At 40.4% G+C, this 10,829-nt stretch overlaps 1 protein-coding gene across 1 annotated transcript in view; it reads left to right on the top strand.

Moving 5' to 3' along the window:
• Positions 1-1,019: 1,019 nt before the first annotated feature.
• The window catches only part of Efhb (EF-hand domain family member B), a 71,933-nt gene continuing 62,123 nt past the window's right edge, over positions 1,020-10,829 (top strand). The window contains exons 1-5 of the mRNA XM_050165108.1: positions 1,020-1,089; positions 1,373-2,256; positions 7,002-7,064; positions 7,890-8,033; positions 10,350-10,530. Of these exons, the coding sequence (XP_050021065.1) occupies positions 1,020-1,089; positions 1,373-2,256; positions 7,002-7,064; positions 7,890-8,033; positions 10,350-10,530 (1,342 nt within the window). The remainder of the gene's footprint in view (positions 1,090-1,372; positions 2,257-7,001; positions 7,065-7,889; positions 8,034-10,349; positions 10,531-10,829) is intronic.

The raw sequence follows: 10,829 nt of genomic DNA, 5'->3' as shown, positions 1-10,829 counted from the left end.
CACTTAATATAATTTGAAGCCTAGTTGTCTAAGGACTTTGAAATGTTCCTATAAGAAGAAGATAATTGTATAATCCTACTGTGAAATGTAACTTTCTAGAATTTAAAATAGTTTCTAAAATTTTTTATTACATTTTAATTTATTTTGGAGTGAGAGAGGTTGCCATGGAGCACATGTGGAGAGCAACTCTAGGGAGTCAGTGTGTGGGTCCTGCAAGTAGAACTCAGGGTGTCAGATTTGGTAGAAGGTGCTCTTATGTGGTGAGCTGTCTCCCTGGCCTTACAGCCCTTCTTTAGCGCTGCAGATAGAGCTAAGTAGAGGAGAGGCTGTCTGGCTGCAGTGTCAACAATAGGGAGAATGAGTGTGTGTGTGATTTAAAAAAAATTTATTTTGTAGGCATCGTGGTTATGAGACAGAGTCTCACTCAGTAGACAAGTAGCCTTGCTGGCCTGGACCTCTTTTGTAGAGCAGGTTGGCTTGGAACTAACTCACAGAGATCCTCTGGCCTCTTCCTTCTGAGTGTTGAGATTAAAGGCATGTGAATTGGCAGTGCCCATTCCTGATTCTTTAACACTAAGATAACTCTAAGCACTGGAGATAATTGTGAGCAAGGGAACACCTAAAAGAAGCTGTTGCCACAAAGTATTTGATCCCAGATCACCAGTGAAGAGGCCAATAGCCTTCAGAACTGAATCTATTTCTCTGTCTGTTTCTCACTTCTCTTTCCCTGTTTCTTTTACTCCAACCTGATCTTGAACTCACAACTACCCCTCTGCTTCAGCCTCCTGAGTTTTGCGATTGCAGTTATTCACCACCATACCTGGCTCAGTCTATTAAAACCATCCTAACAGGACTGTATAACTTGGGAAACTGAAGTGAACGCCACAAACATTACGTTTAGTATTCAAAAGCACATCACCTCAAGTTTTTTTTTTTGGCCTTCTATAGTAAAAAGAAACCCGGAGGTGTGTGGGCGAGGTGTTGGGGATTCGGCGTGGACACAGACTGGTATTAGGGAGATGGCTCAGCGGTTAAAATCTTTCTCCTTTTGCGGAGAGTTTGGTCGGCTCTTAGCTCTTGCACTTCCTTGTAACTTCAGTGTCTGAGTCCCCAACGCATCTGTTTTCAGGACATCTACACACACACACACACACACACACACACACACACACACACACGTATACACATAATTTAAAATATTATTCTAAAAAAAAAAAAAGAAAGAAAAAGAAACCGGGGTTTGGGGAAAGAAAGGAGTGAGGCTTTATGAATGAGAGTTGGGCGGGTTGGGTTACCGCAAATTGCTCGCCAAGCCCCGCCCCGTTTGTTTCCCAGGTAACGAGGTAAACAGACTCTACTCACCTTCCCTGAGGTGTAACGCAGCAGGCAAGACACAGTCGGCAGGCAGTACAGGGAGAATGTGTACTCCTAAAGTGGGGGTCTCCTAAAGCTTTGCAAACTTCCCTAGAGCCAAATACAGCTTCCCCGTTAAAGATGAGTTCTCTGGGAAGGATGAGGACACCAGAAATCATGAAGGTTGGACTCACCCAGGAAAAAAAGGACGACTTAATAGAGAGGGCACTTGGGGATTCAAAATCTTCCACGGACCTGGGGCTTGAAATGAGACTAGGACAAAATCCAAGGTGGAGGGAGAGGATGGCATCACCAGAAACAAAATCGCCACCTTGCCATGCTCTTGGAGTAGGATTAGAAAGACGTACTCTTTCTAGGACACCTATGGAGTTGGATACTTTAGGATGCCACAGGGGCTCCCCTTTCCAGAGACCAAAACCTCTGGGTGTGTTACCAGGAAGAGTGGGGTCAGAAAACGAGGGTCTTCTGCCTCGTTTTCCTTTGGGCACAGAGTATGCAAGTCCACAGGCGGCGGGGAGCACAAGGACGCCTGTCACCTGTGGACCTGTAAGGACAGAGGCTATAGCAGAAAAGCAGCCTGTTGTGGGTTTGGAACCCAGAAAAGAACTGGAAAAAGAGCCCAGCTGTGTTGTGGTGAACCCCTATGCAGAGAAGCCCTCCCAGGAGGTAGACATTGGGTTGCCACAAACCCAGGAACCAGGTGAATCCAAGAATGAAGAGCCTCAAATAGGCTTAGTAACAGAACCTTCTGAGTGCCCATTTGCCCAACAACCTGAGGAGGAAAAGGAACCCACGGCCATGGAACCTGGAGTGGAGGCTCCAGCGCACATCAGACCCATATATTCTGGAAAATTCTTTGACCGAATGCCTTGTTGGCCAAGTGTAAGTTCATGTTGTTGTTTGTTTTTCCTAGAATTTCCTCTTGTATGTGTGGTAGCCATGTCTTACTGAAATGATACAGTGGTGAGGCCTGTTTGTGTTTGGAGAGACAAATAACGAAGTTTTCGCTGGGATTAATTAGGGTTTCTATTGCTATGATGAAACATCATGGCCAAATGCAAGTTGTGGAGACCAGGGTTTATTTTTCTTATACTTTAACATCACAGTTCACCAGCAAAGGAAGTCAGGGCAGGGACCTGGAGGCAGGGGGTGATATAGGCCATGGAGAGGTGCTACTTACTGACTTGCTCATCATGGATTGCTCGGTCTTCTTTTATAGAGAACCCAGGGTGACCAGTCCAGGGATGGCACACCCACTCTAGGCTGAGCTCTCCTCTAAACATCACTGAATAAGCCTTACAGACTTGCTGACAGCCTGGTCTTATGGAGGCATTTTCTCAACTGAAGCTCCCTCTGCTTTGAAGACTCTAGCTTTTGTCAAGTCGACATAAAACTATCCAGTTCAGAGTATTACTATTTTCGGGGGGAGGGTTGGTTGCTTTTCAAGACAGGATTTCTCTCTGTTGCAGTCCTAGCTCTTATAGACCTGGCTGGGCACAAACTCATAGAGATCTGCCTGTCTCTTGGATGGCTATGGGGGGAAGATTCCACCTTTGGTAGCTTTCTGAGGGTGGGGACCTGGAATGGGAGGAGTGGGGCCAGGTGTCCAGGTGAACATCTTGGTGGGGTTTGGAATGGAGCCCAAAGCTGGAGATTGCCAATAAGCAGCACTCCTCCATGGCTTCTGTATCCATTCTTGGTTCCTGCCATGTTTTAGTTCCTGTCCTGGCTTCCTTCAATGATGAACTGTTGGAGAGGGCCCACTTGTTTGTTCTGGGCTCCTGGCTAGCGTAGCCCTGAAATAACCACACAGAAACTGTATTAATTAAATCACTGCTTGTCCCATTAGCTCTAGCTTCTTATTGGCTAGCTGTTACATCAATTTAACCCATTTCTATTAATCTGTATATCGTTGCCACATGGCAGTGGCTTACCGGGAAAGATTCAGTGTGTCTGTCTCTGGTGGCTCCATGATGCTTTCCTGACTCTGCTTTCTTCCTCCCAGAGTTCAGTTCCATCTTCCTTGCCTACCTAAATTCTGCCCTATCAGCAGGTCAAGGCAGTTTCTTTATTCATTAGTGGTAATTACAGTACACAGAGGGGATTCCCACATCATATCCCTTTTCTGTTTAAATAAAAAGGAAGGTTTTAATTTTAACATAGTAAAATTACATGTAACAAAACAGGTATCAAATAAGAATTGCAGTTACAATATTTATATCTACTTTATCTTTTATCTTAACTAAGGAGAACTATAACTATAAATTCTTCAGCCCCATCAAAGACTCCAGAAGGATATAATATTACCTAAGTAAACAGAAAGTACATTGTAAGCAACTTCCAAAACTCTAGAAATGACAGAGACATCTTGCTGTCTGGACAGGCACCCAAAGTTTTTCTGTACTGTTGGGGCATCCATCTTCAGCCTACAGGCCCATAGTATCTGGCATACTTATTCATGAAGCAGGAAATTTCAAGACAGTTCAGTCATTTTCTTCTGTATCCTGAAGAATGTCTTGCAGACTCTTTCATGAACCAGGAGCCCTGAAGGATCATCTCACCTTTAGGCAAGTTCAGCAGTCATTTCTCTGTGGGTACCACATGTCCAGTGAAGCAGTCCAGGCAAGAGAGTTTCCTGCCAAAATGCCTAAAAAAACTCCATAAAGAGCCTCTTCAATGCCCATTATCCTTTTGAAGTAGCTTGAGTGCCAGATGATAAGTCACAAAACAATTCCACACCAGTTCAGAATTATGAATAATAAATGGGTTATTTATTTAAGGGGAAAACTTATAGATTACTGTCCTAGACAACAATCCTCTGTGTGAATAGGAATAGAGTTTAGCAGTGGAAGCGGGAGCCAGAAGCAAGAGAGTGGGCACACATTTACTGCTGCTTTTACAGGATAAGAGACTATGCCCAAGTGGGTTGGTATCTTAAAGGCTATTGGCTGAAGGAGCAGAATGTGCTCCCACCACAATATATATATATTCAGCTGGTTTCGGAGTTGGACAATGGCTCTGTACTTTTCTAAATCTAAACTTGTTGTTAAAAGGAACATACAGAGTTTCTGTCTCATATGGGGGAGGCATGTGGTATAGGGCAGAAGGAAGACTTTGGGAAAAATTTTACTTTCTCCATGCCTATTTTGTCTGTATTGTATTCTTCATTGAATGTATGTTTATATGAATGATGTTTAAGTTTTCCACAATGAACAATACATTTTTATTGATATTTATTGAGCTCTACATTTTTCTCTGCTCCCCTCCCTGCCTTTCCCCTCCCCCTTCAATCCTCCCACAAGGTCCCCATGCTTTCAATTTACTCAGGAGATCTTGTCTTTTTCTATTTTCTACTTTCCATGTAGATTAGAGCTATGTAAGTCTCTCTTAGTGTTCTCATTGCTGTCTAAGTTCTCTGGGATTGTGGTTTGTAGGCTGGTTTTCTTTGCTTTATGTTTAAAAACCACCTATGAGTGAGTACATGTGATAATTGTCTTTCTCTGTCTGGGTTACCTCACTCAAAATAATGTTTTCTAGCTCCATCCATTTTCCTGCAAAATTCAAGATTTTTTTTCTGCTGTGTAGTACTTCATTGTGTAAATTTCCTTATCTATTCTTCGGTTGAGGGGCATTTAGGTTGTTTCCAGGTTCTGGCTATGACAAACAAAGCTGCTATGAACATAGTTGAACACATAGATCTAATCTACAACAAATAAATATCATTCCATTAAGAGACATGACAGCGGGAAACAATTCAAGAGAATGACGTGCCCTATCCCAAAAAAGTTTGTCTTTAAGGTTGGGAACATTGTTTAGGGGTTGTTGATTATCACTTGTACTAGATAGAGGGTTGGGGTGAAAAGTATGTTTGGGGAAAAAAAAGGGATAATAATAGTGGATAATAGAGTGAATACTTGTGAGTTATTTATGGATAATTTATATTAAATTGGTATAGTTTTGTATATTAATAGAAGTTAACTAATATACAAATTATTAATATACAGGATTTTGCTACTGTAACTCAGGCTGTCCTTGAACTCTTGAGAATGTCCCTGCCTCAGATTCTCAAGTGCTGGGATTACAGGAATGAATCACCATGCTGAGTCTCCAATTCTTTAAATTTTTAAAAGAGCAGTGTACATATAAAAATATCAGCCACTTTGAAATAAAAGACAAAGGTGTGTGTGTTGTTTTTCCGGGAATTCATTAGATAAAACCCAAGTTAGAAACAAGTGGGCAGCACAGAAGTTCCAGGGCAAGGCCACACTGACTGCAGACAAATCCTCCAGCACAGCCTACATGGAGCTCAGCAGCCTGACATCTGAGGACTCTGCGGTTTATTACTGTGCCAGACACAATGTTACAACCACATCCTGAGCATGTTAGAAACCCAGGAGGAGCAGGAAGCTGCCCTCGATTAAAATAACAGAGATTATTGACCTGGAGACTTGCACAGACATAATCATTCTTATTGTCCCTTCGTCACTTCACAGTCCTATAAGGAATTTATCAAGTTTTCAAAAGGACATCAGAGAATGAAGTGATGCTGGTTCTGGACCCCCTCTATGCTACAACATAAATTTACTAGATCTTTATCAGTGACCACCTCCATTGACATGGTTCTTCTTTATTTAAACAATATGTGTGTGTGTGCATATGTGTGTGTGCAAAACATTTTGAGATTAATAGTTATATAGTTACCTTGGATTAAAGTAGATTCAATATCTTGCCCTTTTATCTGATCATTTCTGTGTTATATCTATATTTTTTGTTTGCTTTAGAAAGATATCTTTCAATTTAAATCCAATGCTAAGTTTTTGTTGTTTTGTTTTGCTTTGTTTTACCATAAGAAATAATAATTTATAACCATCTTCTTTATAAAGACAAACATCTATAATCCAAAAAAAAAAAAAGAAAGAAACAAGTGGGCAAAGCCAAGTAAGATTTTATTTTTCTCTCTAGGGACTGAGCTACAAATAATATGCCTTCACATATCAAAAATGTCTTTTCTGGGTTTATGTGAGACTTTGTGCAAGTCTAGAGGCTGAGGCAGGGGAATTGTGAATTAGGGACAGCTTGGGCTATGTAAGAAGAGCTGTATCTTAAAAAACATTGTATTGGAAACACACAGATACACTCATAGATTTGGACATGAAAAAATTAACCAGTGAAAAATGTTAGGATTGTTTGTGGCTGAGCATGGTAATGCCTGTAATCCCAGCCCCAGGAGATTCAGGCAGGAGAATTGCTATGAATTTGAGAGAAACCCTCTGTCAAAAAACAAAATGCCTTGTTGACATGATACACAATTGTAATCCCAATCCCAGCACCGAGGAGGTAGGCAAGGGTTAGGAATTCAAACTCACCTATACTACAAAGCCAATCCCAGACCTAAACAAAGCAGAAAAAGAAACCCTGTTGGAGGCAAGTAAATGCCTCAGGATGTCTCAGAATTACTGGATGAATTTCTGCCTTTTGTTTGTTTATTAATTACTTGATTGTTTATTTTATTGTGATTTAAAAAATATCCTTTGTAGTATTTGAGGCACAGGCCAAGTTTGATGTCAAGTCCATTCTTTTAAAATACCTTTTAAACCCTAAAATGATCAATGTTTTCTCCCTCTAAGGCAGGAAAAGTTAAGCCAGTTGGATACAGAGTTGCAACCTGTTTGACGGAAAAACTTCCCAGGGTGAGCATCTCCCAGTCTTTCTTTGTACCTTGAGTAAGAGCTGCAGGAGACTGGACCGTCTTTCTCGTGAACCAGTGCACAGATTTAATGCGGTCAATTTTGAACTTCACTATATTTTATTGTATTTTGATGATACCTGTTGATTTTGTCCAAGAAAATGAAACTGTTTACATTTCCTGTAGTTTACCAGAGAAACTCTAGGATACGATGTGTATCAGTAGGAATAATGAGATGAGCTATAACCTGGATGTTGCCTGCTTACACATAGATACAGACACACACACACACCTGCGTGGATATATGCCACATATATGCAGGGAACCATGGAGGCCAGAAAAGGACATTAAATCATTTGGAGCTGAAATGGTAGGTGGTTATGTCTGAGCACCTGATGTGGGTGCTGGGAACAGAACTACTCAGCCATCTCCAGCCCCCTAAATTATAATCTTAAAAAGTATTTTAAAGTTGATTTTTATTTTATGTGTATGAGTGTTTTCTCTGTATTTATGACCGTGTACCATGCGTGTGCCTGATGCTTACAGAGGTCAGAATAGATTGCCAGATCTTTGGAACTGGAGTTGCAGAGTTTTGAACCACCATATGGATGCTGGAATGGAATCTGGGTCCTCTGTAAGAACAACAATGCTTTTCATGACTGAGCCATCTCTTCTGCCCCTCAAACTATAATGTTTAAAGTACTGTACTTCCATCAGTAAACAGATTTTAAAGAACATGTCCTCATTTGGGGGTGATGTTCACAGAAGTTGAATTGGTGTTTTAGAACTTGTGCTTCATGGTCTTATTTCCTTGTCTTACCTTTTCCAGCTTACTACTCCCCCAGAGGCAAAGAAATATTTCAATTTCAGATATCCACCTCCTGGAGAAGAAAGAGTATTTTATGGCAGAGCAAATGATCCCCAAATTGCACCTTATTTGACACATGGAATAAGATCTAAAATTTCAATACCGGTAAACTTTTCTTTTTCTTCCTTATTAATTTACACTGTATTATTAATTTACGAAGTTAGAAAGTTGCACAAATAAAGGTATAAGTGAAATTTATAATTCCTGTGGGTATTTTCTTTCCTCATTCTGTCCTCTAAAAACGCTAATCTTGGCCAGTGAACTGGGTTTTCAAGCAGCAGCAACTAAGAACGTGTGAAAGAAACAGTTAAACCATAGACTTAACTGTTCCTCGGATGGTCTGAGGCGGTGGCGCCCATTTCCCCAGTAAAGAGAAATGTCACACCATGTTAGCCTTTAAGAGAACAGGACTGGCTGTTCTTGCCTAGAGGCACAATAGAAAGTATATACAGATCCTGAGAGGACACAGGATCAGAAAGTATTTGGTACTGGCAATCTGATTATAATTGTCTAACTTTATTATTTGCCAGCCATCTGTCTTTCTGTATCTGTTATCTGCCTTTTTTAAAATTTTATTTATTTATTTTTTGTGAGTCTAAAGCTGGAACTCAGGGTCACATGTGAGCTGGTTATACACTACTTACTATTGATGCCAATCGCCAACCTTCTATTTGAACGCTGATTAATCTATTTTTTTGTCTGTTTGTTTAAAAACCTTTCCCCACATTTGTGTGTATGTGTGTGTATACATGTGCTACAGCGTGAGTGCAGAACATGCATGGAGGTCAGATGAGAACTTGGGGAAGTCAGTTTTTTCCTTCCATCAAGTGATTTCTGGGGAATAAGCTCTAATCTTCAGTCTTGGCAACAAGCTCCCTTACCTTTAAAAAGTTAATCAATTAATAATTATGTGTGTGTCACTGGAGGTGTGTGATATGTGTGTGGGCATGGATATAGGGAGGACAATAGAGTTGATTCTCTCTTTCCATTTTTACATGGATCCTGGGGATCAAACTTAAATTAGCAGGTGTTTGTGACAAGTACTTTTATGTATCACGCTTTCTTGTGGGGGTCACCAGTCTACATAATGACACGGAGACTTATTATTAATTTTGAAAGCTAGGCTTTGACTTATGTTGTCCACTAGCTCTTATAATGTAAACCAACACATTTATATTAATCTTCATTTTGTCTCATGTCTTTTTACCTTTCTTTCATTCTGTATGTCTGGTCTCAACCCCTCCCCATATTGGCATCTTCTCTCTGCTTGATTATCTCCTCCTTGTACTTCTTTTCTCTGCCTGGAAGTCTCACCCCTCCTGTCTAGCTATTGGATGTTCAGTCTTTATTAAACCAGTCATAACAATATATCTTCACAAGGTGTATAAATATCCCACAACACCTTTACTTATGACTGCATCTCTATGGCCCTTTTTGGTTTGTTTTTGAGACAATATACTGTGTCCAACGTCTCTCTCTTCTTTCTCTTCCTATCTCCCTGTCCTGCGTTATATTTTCTTAAATCTTTCTGTATGTTTTGTTTTGAGACAGGGTTTCTCTGTGTAGCCTTGGATTTCCTGGAACTAGCTTTGTAGACCAGGCTAGCCTCGAACTCAGGACCATGTGCCCCTGTCTCCCTAGTGCTGGAACTAAAGACATATGTCACCATACCCTGGTGCTTTCTATTGTTTTTATCTTTTGTTATTTGCATTTCTTTTTTACTCTGTAGTCCAGGCTGGCCTCAATCTTCCTGTTTATACTACCCATGTGCTGGGATTACAGTGTTACAGTGTATTACAGTACTGTGTCATCAAGCCCAATCTGGGATGCATATGGTTTGTGTCCTGTGATTGTCATGTCTGCTGTTCTTGAGTGTTTGAGTCAATCACTTGGGAACTCCTCACATAAGCCTTTTAGTATTACTGTAGACTTTTTAAGTACTTTAAAAGATTTTATTTATTTACTTATTTATTTAGTACTGAGGATAGAACCCATGGCCTTGTGACTGTAGGCAAGTGCTATGTTGTTGAGCTATATCTCTATGTCTTCTCTCTCTCTCTCTCTCTCTCTCTCGCTCTCGCTCTCTCTCTTTCTTTTTCTGAATCTAGGGCATGAACTTACAGTACCATGAGTACTCTAATACTGAATCATATCTCCCTCTGGCCTTGAACTCTTTCTGTAAGCTAGTCTATCCTGGATCTTGGTACCCTTGTGCTTCAGTTCCCCCAAGAACTGAGATTATAGTCCTAGCTGAATGTTCTAGATCTGGTGTGTTAAAATTTTCATTACTGATTTTGACGGTTCATAGGAACGTGAGCAAAGCCAATGATGATGACGAGATATCACTTTAATCATATTTTGTTATCTTTTTATTTTTACATATACTTGTTTTGATAGTTGTAAATTATATGATTTCTTTAGGTGAGCACATTGGTAAACCCACAGCCCATTACCACATTTCAACAGAAAATTAAAGACAAAAAAGAATCTATATATTTGAGCAATCAACGGGCACCACTGGGAAAATCTCATGATCAAACACCAGGATTGCCTAAAGGAATGGAAATACTCAACACAACATTTGGGACACCAGTTATCAGAGGTAGTAAAACTAAGGGGTGGGAGGAGGTGGGAAAATATGTTGTATAAAATTGGATCAGGTATGTCACTAGTATATTTTTTCTTGATGGTATGAAGAATTGTTAAGAATGAAAGATGCAACCAGGCACAGGTGGTGGCATATGCCTTTAACCCTAGCATTCAGGAGGCAGAGGTAGGTGGATCTCTGTTGAGCCTGAGGCTAGCTTGGTGTACAGAATGAGTTCCAGGACAGCCAGGTCTATTACACAGAAAAACCCTGTCTTAACACCCCCACCAAAAAAAAAAAAAAAAAGAAAAAAA

Source organism: Alexandromys fortis, unplaced genomic scaffold (assembly GCF_014885135.2).
Source record: "Alexandromys fortis isolate MF-2015 unplaced genomic scaffold, M_Fortis_MF-2015_v1.1 scaffold_121, whole genome shotgun sequence".
NCBI lineage: Eukaryota > Metazoa > Chordata > Mammalia > Rodentia > Cricetidae > Alexandromys > Alexandromys fortis.
The sequence above is the reverse complement of the archived record's forward strand: the minus strand, read 5'-3'. Positions and strand labels throughout refer to the sequence as shown.